The 16829-nt window shown below is 42.9% G+C and overlaps 1 protein-coding gene across 2 annotated transcripts in view; it reads left to right on the forward strand.

Moving 5' to 3' along the window:
* PIK3AP1 (phosphoinositide-3-kinase adaptor protein 1) overlaps positions 1–16829 on the forward strand; it is a 42658-nt gene that overhangs the window by 421 nt on the left and 25408 nt on the right. The window contains exons 1-3 of one of the 2 annotated variants that reach the window (XM_086899022.1): positions 3715–3791; positions 3874–4203; positions 9784–10200. In XM_086899022.1, the coding sequence (XP_086755148.1) occupies positions 4191–4203; positions 9784–10200 (430 nt within the window). In that variant the 5' untranslated portion in view covers positions 3715–3791; positions 3874–4190. Of the gene's footprint in view, positions 1–3714; positions 3792–3873; positions 4204–9783; positions 10201–16829 lie in introns of those variants that run through there. The other variant, XM_086899021.1, reaches the window with a different exon arrangement.

A 16829-nucleotide genomic window follows, 5' to 3' on the forward strand; every position in this document is an offset into this window, starting at 1 on the left:
TGGAAGCGGGAAGACTTAGACTTAAGTCCGCTTAAGCCTCACCAGCTTACTCCTACTTGTTATCCGTTTTAAATCACTGAAAGGACAGTGCTGGGGAGCGGGAGTGAGGGGCCGGGGGAACGCCGGAGAGCAGGAGTTGGGTTGCTGTGGGGGGAGCAGCTGAGAGCTGTGGGCAGAGCCCTCAGCAGCACGGCACAGCCCGCACGGCTGGAGCGCGGCCCGCGGAGAGCTGGGCGCTGCTCGCAGGGTTCACCGGTAGGCTCAGGAAACATGAGATGGGAAGCATCGGAACCCCTACAGGAACACGCTGCATACTCCTACTAAATCCATACAGGAACAAAGGGAGTTGGTAAAAATAGCACCATGTTCCTAACGCGGCAGCCTATAAGGGAGAGACGGAATTCGGGACAAGGCTATCTACAATATAGACTTGAAGGGCTTCAAGGTTGGAGATAGGGTATGAAACAGGTATAGCTCAAGGAAATGCTGAAGACTTGGCCTTGACCTTAAATGGAGCTTTTGTACCTACGCAGAAGGGTGGATGTGGAAGCCCCAGACGAGGCTGAGCAGGACAAGCTTAGCATGTTAGTGTATTCGGAACCCTGATGAGGATGAGATTTCATTCATCTGTTGTACATTGCTGCGGCTTTAGTTACTTTTCCAGGGAAGCTTGTTTCCTGTAAAACTGGAGATTTGCTTTTTTGGATGTAGCTCTCTATTTCTGCCTTTGCGATGGATGGCACTCTTCTTCAACAGCGTGTGCTATAAAGCTTGCTGATGGCCAAGGAAGAAGAGTCCTGTGCTTAGAATCTTGATTTAGGGCTGCTAGGGTAAAAAAAAACAGTGGTAGGTAGGCAGTGTTTTGCTTTTTACTTCCCCTACCTAGCCCTCTTCATTTAACCCTTTCCAAATATTGCTATTCTGTGCTGTCTGGATGTTCTCTGCCTTTGTGCCTAATGAACATGCACAATTGGGTGGGCTCTGTTCTCAGCAAAGCATGCCTGTTGCTGGTGTTTCTGAAGGCTCCATGTTTGCACTCATGGGGAAATAGAAGTCAGCTCTTGTGGTTTTTTGTACTGTAAGATTCTGTCATTTTGTACAGGTGCTGTTGCCTGTGTAGCAGAAAAGGAGTGTACAGCTGAGGTTTGGTTAGATATGTTTACTTGTTTTTGAGACGCCCTGCCCCTTTTATGTATGGAATAACATGGGGGTGTGTTCCAGAAAGGAAACTGTTTCCAGGAACTAGGTCTGGAATATTTCTTAGTTTTTGTAGTTTCCCTCTACAGTAACCTACAGCTGCAACCTTCATCTGCAAAGCTCAGTAAACTTTTGTACTTTTGCCTGCACTGGAAAGGAAAAGATGCAGCTTTTGCTGATAAACTATGGTTACTTTAAGCCCTGCTCTGTGAAGTAACTTCTGTGACGAACCAGGGAAATTTCTCACTGTGTTTGCTTCACTGGCTCACTTTGCTTCTCCTCTGGTTAATAAGTATCTCCCTCTCCTGCCTGGCCTTTTCCAGTTTGGTCTGTTCCCTGTGCTGTGTGGCAGCTTCTCTTCAAAGGTGTGCGGCTCTCTAGGTGTGTTTCCCTTGTGCCTGCAGCTGTCCAGATGAACTGGCAGGGAAAGCTGTTTTGTCCATGTATTCCTCAAGAGTAGTGGGAGATGCTGAGATCTAAAAAGCAAGCAAATTCAACTCATTTATGTTACTGCTTGTGAATGCCTTTGTTCCCCTCACCTACTCCTCATAACTCTTTTCAGTCCTCCCCTTGGCTGCCATATCTCTGTTGTTAGGGCTGCAGGGAGAGCTGTGTATGGGATCTTTTTAATATTACAGTGACTAAACTGTCCCCAGCACACAAGGTCAGGCAGCTCCAGAGCAGAGCAGAGCAGGACAGTCCAGTCCCTTGCCCGGCTGCCGATGCTGTCCCTGATGCCCCCAGAACACGGCTGCCCCTCCTGGCTGCCAGGGCACTGCTGACTCCTGTTCAGCTTGCCATCGACCAGGACCCCTAGGTCTGTTTCTGCAGCACTGCTTTCCAGCCTCTCTCATTTCCCAGCTTGTCTCAGAAGAGAACATTTCCATGAGAAGTTTCTGGCCTTTCCACTCTTTTCATGAATGAGAAAAAAGTGAAGAGAGCGTGAATATTCAAACACTCACTCAATCCTTTCCTTGTTAATGCTTATAACTACCTAGCAAGAAAAGCATTGGCTCCAGAAAGAGCAATCTAGTAGTTTTCTTTGGACAGGGATAAGACACCCCCTTGAGAATAATGCTGCAAATGCAGCTGTGATCATGTGCTGCAGTGAACTGAAGTGAGGAAGAACTTTTAAATGCAATTTTGGGCAAGGCAGAATAAAATGCTCCATTTTCTGTCTCTCTGTTTTGTTTTTTCTTTAGGAGGTTTGTGTTTGTTAAGCCTTCCTACTGTTCTAGGGAGCGGAGGGGCTTTTGCCTCAATTTGTCATCTGAGTTTTTAGCTGGAGGTTGCTGAAACAAAACCAGCAGTTATTTTATGTAAGCTCATTTGTGGAGGCACATTAATTTCACTTTAGAGACTTGGGAAGTTTAAATGCTAAAGAGGTTTCTTGTGGGCTTTGCATTGATTAAATAAAATGCAGAGTATCCTAAGTGACACTGACAGACATGGAGAAGCCCTGTGGGTTTTTCTGGAAGCTGTCTCTGCTAGCCCTTTCTGTGATACTCCCTTTAAAGTAAAGGCTTTAAAGAGAGAGAGAGTTTAAAAACTCATTTCATAAGTGCATGTTGAAATTCTCATCTAACATCAGAGAGATGGTTGTTTTTAACTTTATACTGGAAGCTAGAAGATACACAGCTTTACAAGGGGAATAATGTGGAACAGTCATAAAGTCATACATGTGGTTATTCATCTGTTTTAATAGCTCTTAATATATACTTGCTGTTCCATAATAGTAAAATAATTTGCTTAGAGGCTCTATTTTCCAACTAGTTAACTTTGGTCTTTCACATAAATCCCATGTTGGTTCTGTATTTGCACACTTCTCCACTACCCATGTGTCCTTTATTCTAGTGTATATTTTTGGGATGATTCAGAGGGGAAAGTTGTGGTTCTTCTTTGCATACCTGGAGTTACTCACAAGGCTCTATCATCAGGAAGTGCTTTTTGTCCTAGTACTTTCCTATTGAGAGAACAAACACCTTGGTTTTGGCAGAGAGGCAGTGGCACACGGTTTGTAAGCTTGAAGTAGGTTTTGAGTAAAGATTTGAAGGTAACAAGAGAGTTTGACCAACTTGTAGGAGTTGATGAATGAAAAATAGTTGCTTCCTTTCTGCTTGTAACCACTTCTGTTCTAACATTACTGGTGACATTAAGCTGCATACAGAATGTGCACTGACTGCTTGGGAAGGACTGCCTCGACTGGGAAGCCAGATTGTAAGGGGTTTGCTTTTGCTGTGCTGAAATGCATCAGTGAAAGATGTCACCTGTACAAGTGGGGGGTTTTTTTATGTTTGCAAAGGAATAGGCTGAATAATTTGGGCAGAATCTGTTACTTTGTCTTCAGTAACAAAAATTAATCAGTTGAGTCCTCTGTGAACAGTAACAGTGTCCTGCTGCTGCTTATTGTCTCTGTAGTCAAACATGAGCATAGTCTTACAAAAACTGGTAAATCTCTTTTGAAAGACAGCATCTTCTAGAGGAAAACACAGGACATCAAGCTACTTTATTTTGTAGGGAACAACATTGCTTCCCCTTAGGAGTTTTCCTTGCTCACAGAAGACACGACAAAACCTAAGTTAGAGATAAAGCAGGTATCGCTCGTTCTTTCCCACAACTATCGCTCCGGGTTTGTCGAGACCGTTGTATCACTACCACAACTTTTCCTCGTTGTAGCGCTGTTTCCTCGGCCACCTAAGGACAGCGTAGCTGGAAAAGGCCGTTTCTCTCCTTGGGGAAGAGTCCCGCCGAGTACCGGGAAGGCGACGCAGAGCCGGGCAGGAGCAGCCCCGTGCCCGGTTCTGCAGGGGGCGCCGCGGGCGGGAGGCGGGGCCGGGAGGAGCGCGGTGCCGTGTCCTGTGCCGTGTCCTGTGCCGTGTCCTGTGCCGTGTCCTGTGCCGTGGGCGAGGGACCGGTCGCGGGGGGATGCACCGCCTTGCCGCGCCGCCGATGTGAGGGAAGGGGAGCGGCCCCTTCCCCGCCAGCCCCGGACCATGGCGCCCCCCGGTAGGTACCGCGGCTGTCGTGCCGGGAACTGGGTGGAAGCGGCGGGGCTTCTCCGCCCGGCCGTGCTGCGCGGGGCCCCGCTGTGCTCCGGCGGGCGGGGGCTGTCGGCGGCTGCCCCGCGCCAAGGTGCGGAGCGGAGCGGGGCCCTGGGCGCTCCCCCGGCGGGGCTCTGCGCGCCCCTGGCGCCCCGCTGCTGGCGAACGGGGGTCCGCTCTCGGCGTTCAGGGAGCCCTGGCGCCCTTCGGAGCAGCGGGGGCTCCTTTGCTCATAGCCGGGCTGCAGCGCTGTTGCTTCACTTGTCTGGAGTTCAGGGCACCTGCTGGCAGACTTTCACTGCGGTTTAAGTGCATTTCGGCTTGGCCGATCAGCGAGCTCTGAGGGAGGGTGTTCTGTAGAGAAATTTTCCCCTGTCCGCCTTTACCACTTGCATGTTCTTCTGTGATATTTTATAGAGAAGTCAGTTTTTTCTAAATACGGCTTTATCCTTCAGCACCATTTCCTTTTGGAGTTATGACTTGGTGGCCCTTGCCACAGTGGCACAGGATCACAAGCTGAGCTAGTTTGCCATAGCTGAAAATGTTTTAGCTATCATATGTGCAGGTAAAAGTACCTAAAATAGAGTTGCAAACTCGAGGGGAGAGGGGTTTAGCCTGTATTGTGTAAGTCTTGTTAATGCCCGATTTGCAAGTTCCTCTCCTTGCAGGGAAGCGTATGGGTTTCATCTAAAAAAGGAAAAAACGTGCCATTCTCAGGGTGTGAAGCAACATTTGAGTTTCATTGACGCATATCTCCTTGTGAGGTAAAAATAAGCTAAACGGCGGCCTCAGGAGACTTGTGGGCAAAACTACTTTTCTCCTTATAAACAAGGTGATTTCACAGAGACCCTTAAAAAGAGAACAACTTTAGATTAATGTATCATAATGCAAATCCCTTGTTCCTCTCTGTGAAGATTGGTTTGCAGAAATTTTATCTGCTTTGATTCTGCCATTTCCTCTCGCTTGTCCTCAGTATTTTATTGAAAGTGAAGATTTTCTATTGCAGTCGAGATAAGAAGTCTCACTTGGATGTTAATAATTATTGCATGTGATAACTATTACTGTGCATTCCATGTATTCAGAGGGTGTATTTATTTCATCATACATCACTTAAATACACACACTTCATTTACTGAAATGTGGAAGGTGCCAAGGACTTCTCTTAAATGTCTAATAGCAGTTTCTATCACCTCCTGGAAGTGCTCTCTCTTTTAAGAATATGATTATTAAGACACTTTGAGTTGTGTTTCCTTTATACCACAGACAATTGTCTTTCATGAAGAGTGAAGTCCCATCTATCAAGGATTGTTATTTTGGACAGCAATATTTCAGTATCCTGCATACACATAATGAATTGCAAAACACCCTGGAATAGGCTACGTAATGCCTTTCTTATGTAGTCAGAATTGGAGATGGATTTTTTCCTAGCAGATGAAAATATGCCACTGCATATGATCCTCTGAGTTGGAGTGAAGGATTTAGTCTCAGTTTTTTTACCTGGTCTGTGGACAATGAGAAGTCATGATCTACTTATAGGGATATGTGAAAGATGACACAGAAAAGTTGTGTATTACTACAAGCCCTGAATATGCTTCATGGGGCCCGCAAGTACAATAGCAAACTTCATGATCTATAAATTGAAAAAGGGTCAAGCCTTTTGGCTTATGGAATGAAATAATGTAGTAACAGTTGATAATGTAAGATGTAGTCTTACCCAGAGCTGATATTCCAGCTTCCCACAGTACTGTTTAGCTATTTCAGTGGTAATCCGAACCTTATGATATGGCCATAAACCACTATTACATGTTTGGGCTGAACTTGAAGATCATCACGTTACTACCTGCAGACATAGTTTGGTGATGAGCCTGATTTATTTGCTTCTCAGAGAGGGACTGTGAAGATGTGACATGGTCATGCATACTTCTATTCTCTTGCCATGAGCATATGTGATTTTTACTGAATTATTTCATCCTCTTCCATTCTATGCAGTTTGTAAGCTAGGAAAAGCTTTGTATCATGTCGTTTGTGCTCTTTAATTTGGGGGCTTACACTTCAGTTATAGGTTTTAGGCATTATTGTGGTACTGGTTTGTAATGTCAGTCTGTTGTCATTGCTGTATAGTGAAGTGTGCAGCTAAACATTGATGAAGCAGTTACAGCTGGAAAGCAGTTCAAAGGTTATGGTTTATCATTGCAAACTGCAACAGAACTGCATCTTCACGATCTTCTGTGAAATAAATGAACATGCCCTGCAGTATTGTTATTAGTGCTAACATTTTGTAAACAGAGGTAAAATTTTAATACTCTAAGCTTAGGGCTTCAGTAACAAGGTATTGTTAAAATTTAAACTAGATCACACTTGAGAGTGTGAAAGATAGGCTTGTGCCAGCCAACCATTTTTCTTCATCTTGTATATAGTGTTCATATATTTCTTCCTTAAATTGAGGAGTTTTCCAAAACCAGCCTGTCAAACCATCCAGCTAAGAGCAAGGTTTAAGGAAATAAAATGTTAGGTATTCATCAAAGGATTCTCCTATATGTGTACAATAGGTAGAGTATACATTATGTTTTGAACTGTGCTCTGTGAGTTTTTGTGATGTTTGAAGAATTGTGAAAAACCTTCCTGTAGTGTTCTGTACTCTTTTTACACTGTTCCCTGAGCACTGGACAGTAGTTAATGCTGGAAAGACAGCTATTTGGTTAGACAAATAATAGCATGATCCAGGAAGGAGAGTCCTGTGTCATTCTTCTTTTAAAGGAGAATGTTGCAATTGAAATTATTTCTAGATTTTTGGGGGTTTTTTTAAAACACTCCCAATGCTGACTTAAGCTCTGCAAGACCCACTTCCAGTATTTTTGCTTATGAACATGGGATGTTACTTTGTCTCCACAAGTGGAGTCAGTAATTTTATTTCTCACTTCTCGTTTTAGGAGCACTGCTCCTCAGTTTATTGTGTGTGTGTAAAAGGCTGTAGAAGCTGAGGTAAGAAGACCTGAGGTGAGCTGGTACAGCTCTGTTCAGGGGAATGGTGCTCTCGTAGAGCAGAGCTAGCTAGGAAATCAATACCTTTCCTAAACACCTGAGAAAGTTCCTTCCTGCTGGATGCAAAGGTTGCACTGCTCTGGCAGGGAATTTGCAGTGAGTCTGTCAAGTTTGCATCCTTTATCTAAATGGTGGTGAAGGGAGGGATTCTTTGATACTTTGTACCCCTGCAGCACAAGGCACATTTAAATTCAATGGCTCTTCCACCTTGTCTCTGTGCACAGCTGCTTACTTACACTGAAAGCCTGGAGAAGGGCCTGTTGGCCCACAAGTATGGTTGTGGAAGCTGTGTGCTTCCTGAAAGTGAATGACAGGATTAGTTGTTCCATTTTACAGAATGTTAAAGTGTGCAGGAGGCCATTACTGATTTTTCCAGAGACTGGAGGTGGGGCTGCTGCCAGAGGGCACCAGGATAGGACTTTAAGAGCTTTGAGCACACCTCAGGGAATCATTGTGTGCTCTCCCCATCTGTTGAGGTCGGGCTCAGCTGGCCATGGTGCAGTGTGTGGGCTCCATTCTCAGCAGACAGTTGTGCTGTCCTTTCCCACTGTACTGCATGTAAATCAGCCCAGGGCAGTGGAAGCAGAAGTCTGTGGTACATCTCCCTTTCTAGACTAAAACTTGAATTCTGCGTGGTTTTCATGTTTTTGCTCATGTAATTCTGTTGTCTTTGCCAGGTGGTGTTCAGCCACCATCGGTGATATTTTGGCAGTGGTGGTGTGCTCACTGGTGTGAAAGCCATCTTTTTTCACAGCAGTTCTGCACTCTTAGCTTAAAGGTCCCAAGGTCTTGAGTCCCGAGGACTCTGCTTTATGAGTTTTGCTGGATCCTCTCCTTTGGGAGTGCTGTCTCCTACAAGCCCCCACCTGTGCTTCAGGAGCTGTACTCACACACAAACATGCAGTTGACCTAGTGAATATGTCAGCAGTGCACTGTCCATGTTCTCCATAACTAGGATATCATCCTTTCACTGCTAGAGACTTCCTTATTTATGCAGGTAGCCATAACACTATTAGTCAAGCACTGAGCACATCTCCATTCAATTGTATCACTGCTGCTGAACCACAGTTTAAAGCTGCTAATTTTATAGTTTAGGGCTGGGATCCCTCAGCCTAGACATTGTTTCAATCTTAATGACATTTCTGGGGAAGGTGATAGAATAAAGTCTTTGGAGACTGCAATTTTGGTTGAATTTTTCTAAGATGACTGCAAAACTGTCATCTTCAGTTCTGGTAAATGCACTTTGCAGATCCTCTTTTTGGATGCCAAATTTTAGGCATTGCTCTCTGCTTTAATTGGAAAAATTTGCCTTTGCTTGCTTCATGATGGAGATCAGTTGGAAATGTTGACATTTCTGAAGAGTCAAACTGGAATTAGAAGACAATTTGTTAACAAGATTTTAAATGCTCAGCTCTGGAATTTACCATGGGCCTCTGCTGTAAACCTCAATTTTGGGTAAACTTCTTCACAGGTAAATGGAAAAATTAAATTTAGACGTAAAAGTTTCCTTGAGATTGGTGGAAGTCACACTGGTTCAATTTGCATCTAGCCTTAGAAAGCTGTTAACATTTTTAAGTGCTTTTGTGCCAGAGCACAGAAATGCATGAGTCTGTAGGTACAAGCTGTCTCCAGAGAATTATGGGAGAAGTCAACTTTGGTGAGCATATTTTGGACTGTCTTATGACTAACACTATTGTATTAGCTCTTTCCCTCTGAAGAGAGTGTTTGTCATTCCAAAAATTGTTGGGAAAACTTTCTGTGACAGTTTAGAGAAAGAACCCTAACATGGCTTTGTGAAATGTCTGAAGCCTGAAGGACAGAGTGGCTATGGTGTGAGCACTGGGGCTGATGTTCTCTTAGCTGCATGCATGTTTTGCAGGCAGTTTGCTTTCTGCTGCAATGAGAGCAAATATCTAACACCACGGGGGCCATAGTGACTTCCTGTAAGCATTGTGTGACCTCATTTAAATAAAGGATTTTGTTATTTTCGGTGTGCTGTTTGGTGTCTGCTCCACTTGGGCATGTAATGATCTGCAGTTGTGTTGCAGAGACCCTATAATTGCCTAAAATTATTTTAACTTTTAGTGTGAGAGTGAACTCCTCTTTTCAAGCTAGTTTGTTTTGAAGGTCTGGTTTTTGTGGTTTTTTTTTTCCTATAAGAACACTTTAAAGCTATAAATCTCTGCGTGTAGTGTATTTCACTTGAAACTACATAGGAAATGCTCTTATTTATAGGAAGAGCATTTTAATTTTTTTCATTTTTAAGAATGAAAAAACTACTTAAATCTAATGGAGTAGATGCAAGTAGGAGTTCATTCACCCTAAGAATTGCTTTGTGGCTGTGAACACCTCACTTTGGATAGAACTACTGTTCTTTTGAAATGCTTTGTAGTTTCTGACAGGAATTAAAGACAGTGCTGTGGGTTTTTTGGTTGCAAAGCTGTGGGTCAGTTCATGGTTTGAATTTAATCCTTTTTCCTGTGGTCATCTCGCACCTGTTCAGGAGCCCCTGGAGAATATGACGTGCTGATTGTGTATGCGAGGGACGCCACTGAATGGTGTCAGTACCTCCAGAACCTCTTCCTCTTTACTTGGCATGTTCGACAGCATCGCATTCTGAGCTACCAGCTGGAAGACGACTCTGCCATCTCCCACCAGGAGCTGGACCTGTTCAGCAGAAGTCGGAGTATCATCCTTCTGCTTTCTGCTGAGCTGGTGCAGAGCTTTTATGTTCCTCACATCCTGCAGAGCCTTCAGGAAGCTTTATGGCCCCCGTACAAAGTAGTCAAGCTGTTCTGTGGTGTTACGGACTGTGACGACTATTTGACCTTTTTCAAGGACTGGTCTCAGTGGCAAGAACTCACAAATGATGATGAGCCTGATGCTTACCTTGCAGCTGTCAAGAAGGCTATTTCAGAAGGTAAGACCATAGTTAGGAGCTGTGCTTTCTGGTTGGAGGAGGGAGATACATGGTACTGTTTATTCTTATTTTAACACTGGTAATGTGCTTTACTTAAACAGCAAACTAAAGCAAATTGTCCAACCCTTGTAAACTAGAAAGTTATGCAAGCATATTTTTTCTATGCCTGTTCGGTTGGTCCCTAATTCAGGAGAAATTACCAGCAACTCACAGAGAACTTCTGAGGTTTTCTTGGGTGCCTGCTTTTGAAGCAAATTGCAAATGAAAACTTTCTGTGTTTAAATTTCTGCCTGTAAATATTGTATTCTGTAGTTTATTGAGACAAATTCATGGAAAATTGTCTTTTATTTATATAGTTTAAGGAAAAGAATTCTCTTTTTCTTCTGACTTGTTTCTGTCATATCAGAACCAAAATAAAGTCTAATACATATTCTCTAGCACTGGGCTAGAGAATGTAGATTGTAGAAGATGTAACCATACTGGCAACTTACAATGAAAAAGCAGAGATTGATTAAAGAATAGCAGAGATGGCCTTAAAAATAACCCAACCAGTGTGAAAGTGATCACCTTGTAACTAGTGTAGAGGACTTACTAGCACAGTATTATTAACAGCTGGAGACTATACAAGCCCTATGTACTGAGTTTTAATTGTTTCCAAACTTTCTATACCCTAGAAGACTGTAGAATTCCCTTCTCATTGTTTCTGTTGAAATGAGGGTGGAGAGCTCTGGGCAGTCATGCTGCTCTGTGTATTTTTATGACATTACCATAGGTAGGGTTATAGTATTCTTTGTCAGCCTCAGCAAGACTGGAATCCTGCAGTTGCATCTTGGTTTAAGGTTTATCTCTCTACCATGGCATAAATGAGGCAGTGTGTCTAGTGTTGTGTGCATAAAGATGCCTTATGCCAGGATACAACAACTGCAATAATCATGATGACAAATTTATCACAGTAAAAATAAATTTTGAATGTATGATCTTGGCCAAAACAGTTCCCCTGAAAAAAGATTATTTAGGGATTATGCTGAAGATGTCACTCAGGCAACCAGGTCGCAACAGATAATTCTTAGTATGTTTTAAAGATCGTTGTAAAGTGAAATTTACATCTCCCTTTCACACACCTCTAAAACATCTTGTTTTCCCAATGCTAGAGCTAAACCAAACCTAAGTTTAAGTAGTTTGTCTCCTTTCCTTTCAGTCTGGAAGGAGACAGAAAACAGTGGCTGAACTTTTATACTCTGCAAAATAAAACCAAATGGAGATTAAATTAGCCTTTCTGGCACTTTCTGTCAAAAGCAAAATTTAGGTACTGTTTTCTTCCAAACTCAGGTCTAGAACACAGAACCAATATTTTCTTGATTTAAAATATTCTGTTCAAAACTGGGGAGATTTATTAGTGTTAATAGTGTTACTAAACATACCCATGGACTGTCAAAGTTATTTTAGGCCAGACGAGGAGTGAGTTCTAGTGTAGTTGAGGAGTGTGTGAGAATACAAAGGTATGTAGATTCTGAAGTCTTTCCCCAGAGGCAGTTCTTGCCAGTCTTGCTGCCAAACTTGCTGCATTCTGAGCAGCAATTTAGTGGGCTTCATGGCTCTTTAGTTGGCTGGCTGCCAGACATCCATTGCAAAACTTAGGGTAAGGCTCTAGAGTCTGACTTCTCAGAGTTGGATCTTCTCCATCTGTGCTGCAGATTAGCACGTGCTGAAACAAGCTGTGCTTTGGCTTTATGTAGGTGGTGTTTTGAAAGGGAGTTTGTTGCTGTCTCTACATAACAAAAAATAAGCTTGTTTTCTGTTTTCTCACTTTAATAAGAATACACTGATCTCAAACTGACTCCAGCATACTTGACTGAGAGAAAAAATGGGATAAAAGTAAACTCACTTGCTGTGGAGTCTGCTGTAACATGTTATGGATAGTTTGGCACACAAAGGTTCAGAATTTCTGGACTCCTGTTACTGTTATGGCAGTCATAGCTGATGTGGTTGTCACCTGCATGCCATATCAGGTGTTTGGTTTGTGCACATCAGAGCAGTTGCAAAGGTGAGCCCTCTGCTGTCACTCTGATTCTTGTGAAGGAAGAAACTAAGATGGGCTATCTTCATGGCCAAAGTATTTGGATGAACATATCAAATACTACTTCTGTGTGTGGAAAAAATTACTCTGTGATCTCCTCTATTGTGTGATTCTACACAAGTTTTGTGAATGGCCTCAAATGCAAATGTTCTGATGTTTCCCCTGAAGACAGCCCCAGGTGTAGATAGTTCCTTTTTTTTGGGTGAAACTGTGAAAACTTTCTTCTTGATTGGTAAAAAAAAAATCTGCTGTATGGTTTGGTTGCAGCATGAGTAACTTAAAATGTTTGTGACAGCAGACCTCTCCCACGAAGAAACATAGCTTCTGCTCTGGTCTTAGTTAAATCTGAATTTTTCCTGGTTAAGGCAGTCCTTAATTCTTACAGCACTTAGCAGATAAAGTTCATGACCATATTTGAAATGGTTTGGGCCTGGATGTCTTCCTCTGGGAAATACTTCTCTTCACATGCACTTGCCTGTACTTCTAACAGCAGTGTCAAAACTGGGCCTGATGCTAAAATGACTCAGCTTCAGCTTCCTAATTGCCGAATCCTGAGCTAGTGAGGCGTGGTACAGGACGTGGTTAGGGTAAATTCTTCTCCAGAGGCTTCACACTGGTCCTGTGCAGGCTATGATGTTGCCTCTAGCACAGCTCTTAGCTGTGGTTTGTTTAGGGCATCGTGGGAACATGACACCCTCCAGACATCACATGCTGCAACCTATTTTAATTTTTATTAGTTTACTGTGAATTCAGAAATGAGGAACCATTAATCTAGTCTTTTTGACAGTTGTCCTGCTCTTGCTCTCTTGTAGATGTGGTATTTTTACTTCTCAAGTTTCTCAATTCTGGAAATCTACAGAGCACATGATAGTTTGCATTTACAGGTACTCCTGTTATCTGTGGGGACTTTTTCAGATTATGCAATAACTGTGTTAAGGGGATGGAAATCATAGAATTATTATGGCTGGAAAAGATCTTCAAGATGGAGTCCAACTACTGACCTAACACTGCTAAGTCTGTCACTAAACCATGTCCTTCAATACCATATCTACATGATTTTTTGGAACAGTTACAGGGATGGTGATCCCTCCACTTGCTTGGGCAGCCTGTTTTGATGCTTGACCGCCCTTTCAGTGAAGAAATTTTTCACAGTATCCAATCTAAGCCTCCCCTGAAGCAACTTGAAGCTCTTTCATCTTGTCCTATTGCATGTTGCCTGGGAGAAGAGAGTCTACAGCCTCCTCTCTGGTAGCTGTAGAAAGCAGTAAGTTCCCCCCCAAATCTTCTTTTCTCTAGGTTAAACAGTCTTGCTCAGGATGTCTCTGTACACACCAGCACAGGCCCAGCAGGGTATCATCACTAGCCAGGGCATGGCGACCAGCCTGCTGCTTAACCCCTCCTGCCTGGCTTGTGATAGATCTGCTGTGTGCATTGAGCAGCTGGGAGTCAGAGGTGCACAGTAGGAGTCAGTGATCTTTCTCTTCCTCATGTGTTCTTGAGCACACTTGACATTTCAATTGCTCCAGTTTATTTGTCCCTACTTACGTTGCTTTGAAACATTTCAAATTTCCCACTTTAAAAGCTGATGTTTCCAAAGCATTTTCTAATTAATCAGTGGCTTTGAGATTTCTGTATTTAAGCCATCTCCTGTGGCTAAAAGCACAGGGAATTCCACATCTGCCTGAGACTGCTGAGTTCAGCAGCTGTGAACTGTGCTGCCAAAGGGCAAGTGCCGCCTTGGCTGAGCAGAGCTCTTGTGCACTGGGACAAGAATGAAAGGGGAGTACCAATAAACTCTTTGTGAAATAAGAGGGTCAGAAGTCAGTGTAAAGAATCATACAGTGAAGATGGAGGGCCTTGGACAGTAAGAAGGAAGATGAGAACTGTTTTTGAGCTTTGTAGATCAGAAGAGCTGAAATGTTACTCCACCTTCTGAGGGGCTCATTGAGAGATGCTGGAGACCAGGGCAGTAAGCTTTTTTTGACGGGGAAATGGCATAAGAAAACCTACATAAGCTGTATAATTCTTCCTCCTGTTCATGTCAATTAATTAAATTAAATTCCTGGCTTTCTTCTGTTGCACTGATGAAACCACAGATGAAACTTGAGAGCATATTATTCAGGTTGGAAGGGACCTCTTGAGATGATCTAAACTTTCTGCTCAAGCAGTTAGATAAAACAGATTGCCCAAGACCATTTTCAGTTGGGTTTTGAATGTCTCTGCAGGTGGAGACTCTGCAGGACTTCACAGCCTCTCTGAGCAACCTGTTCCAGTGCTTGACCACCCTCAAGAGCAAAAAAATGTTTTTTTGTGTTCAGATGGAACTTCATGCATTTTGGTTTGTGTGCATTGCCTCTTTTCCTGTCAGTGGGCACTGTGGAAAAGAGTATGGCTCCCTCCTTTTTGTTTTCTCCTATCTTGTCAATATAAGATTCCCCTGAGTCTCCTTTTCTCCAGGCTGAAGAGTTCCAGCTCTTGTAGCCTCTCTTCTTATGAAAGATGCTGTGGTTCCTTAATCAACTTTATGGTTCTGTGCTGGACTCAAGCTGTAAAGATAAAGCAACCTTGGAATAAGCTACTCAGAATTTAAGATCATGTTGGACAGATGTTCTCAGCTGTTTCTCAGCTCAGGTGAAGTTGTAGTACATGTGAGATTTCCTTCAGCTTTATTCTTCTGTAATTATTTGATTGCTTGCTTTTGTTGATAGTTGCTGTTTTGGGCTAGAGACCTAAATTCACAATGTATTTTTAAGTTTGGCAAGAACTGCCACGTAGTGTTTACTTCTAGGTCTCAGTGCTCTGTGGAGGAATATTTTCTGAGTAGCTCTCAGAAATTATTGGTATCTCAGCAAATTACATCCAGCATTAACTTCTTCCAGCTTATTGAAGTGACCTTGAAGACATGAGGTGGTAGCATGCAGTTCTCTCTCCCTCCTCTTTGAAGGGGTAAAATTAAGTGAATTCTTAAAACTGCCTATTGTGTTTAAACATAAGATGTGGTTCTTTTACCCTGCTCATTTTAGAGGAGCAGGTGAGCTATTAGTCAGCCCTCTGGGTGCAAATGAGAGCCCACTTTGTTATATGGGAGCTCAGCAGCCTGGCTGCTTCTCACTGCCTATCAAGGAGAGGAAATTGTGATGCTCTTGCACAGGAGTTCAGGTTGAGAGAACATGCTGGTAGCATGCCTCTCCATGCATGGGTATACATGGCTGATGCTGGAAAGTTAGAGACTTTATAGAGCTGGTTAAAGCAATTGGAGAAACCTTAACTAAGCCCCCAATTGATAGCGAGAGTTCTCCGAGAGAAATGCATGGATGTTCTTATCCATCTATAGCATATGGAATCAAGCAGTTAAAATAATCTTCCCAGCTGTAGGACTGATTAATTCCTTGTCATTAAGGTGTTTCATAAAGTCCCAATTTATTTACATAAAAAGTAGTACTTCATGGGTTTTCTTTCATAGCAGTACAAAATTCAGGCAGTGCTAACATAGGTGCATAGCTTTCTAAACAGAGACAATGAAATGATAGCCCAGAAATAGTAAAGGACATAAACAGTTGTGGTTAAGAAGCTTCAGACTATAATAGTCTTTATACACCTTGTAAATACTAATAGTATTTCTCTGTGGCTTGTGGTTCTGACAATCTCCTCACAGGTTGCTTTATGGTGACGTCTAAGACTAATTCTAGGTATCTGCTAATGATGCAAGGCTTTAAGACACTTGCTTAAAGTAAGAGACCAGTGGCCATCACTGATCACATTCGAGTCTGGAGCAGCTGAAGTAATTTCTGAAAAATCTTGGCAGAAGTATGTGGTCAAGACAAAGATGCTTTACAGAGTGGGTCTGAAGTGATGTATGGAATAGAATTCAGGTTATTTCACAGACCCTGCATGTGTACTTGGACAGTTGTTTTGCTTCCAGGGTTGAATTTTGTAAGATTTTCATGGCTGTTTGTTATTACTTTAGAAAACTTTTGATGTGTTTTTTCTGAAGTGACTTGAGAGTGTATCTTGAGTTTTCCAGGAGGAAGTTTGACCAGTGACATAGGCTGACCTCTGCATGGAATACTGCAAAAGAGTGTCTGCCTTATTCTCCACCTTTCATCTGTCTGGATGATTTGGTGTGGCATTGGACTGCAAGGGTGGTATTCTAAGAGAAATTATTTGAAGGAGAGGGCAGGCATGACTGCCCTTGCAGTAGTTATGTGGTCTAAGATCTACTGAAACCAATTATAGAACCACACATTCAGTCAAACAGTGACTGGTGGGATATTTCCAAACAGCTGCCCAACTCTCTGAGGTGGAATTCCATGTTTGCAGGTCTTTATGGGGTCTGTCTTTTCTGTCCTGCAAGCGTTATGCATTGTGCTTAAATTGAAGGTACTGCAAGAGGAGATAATGAATTAGCAGTTTGGATGTTCATGTTTCTTACCTGTGGCTTCTCAGGAAAACTTGAATCAGTAATGAATATAATGTGATTCTTGGCACCCTTGGAAGTCGTAAGAGGCATGCATATGCCTTGTCAGTATATGTTGTCTCTTTCTGCCAGAAG

This window comes from Cyanistes caeruleus, chromosome 8 (genome assembly GCF_971803275.1).
Source record: "Cyanistes caeruleus chromosome 8, bCyaCae1.hap1.1, whole genome shotgun sequence".
Taxonomy (NCBI): domain Eukaryota; kingdom Metazoa; phylum Chordata; class Aves; order Passeriformes; family Paridae; genus Cyanistes; species Cyanistes caeruleus.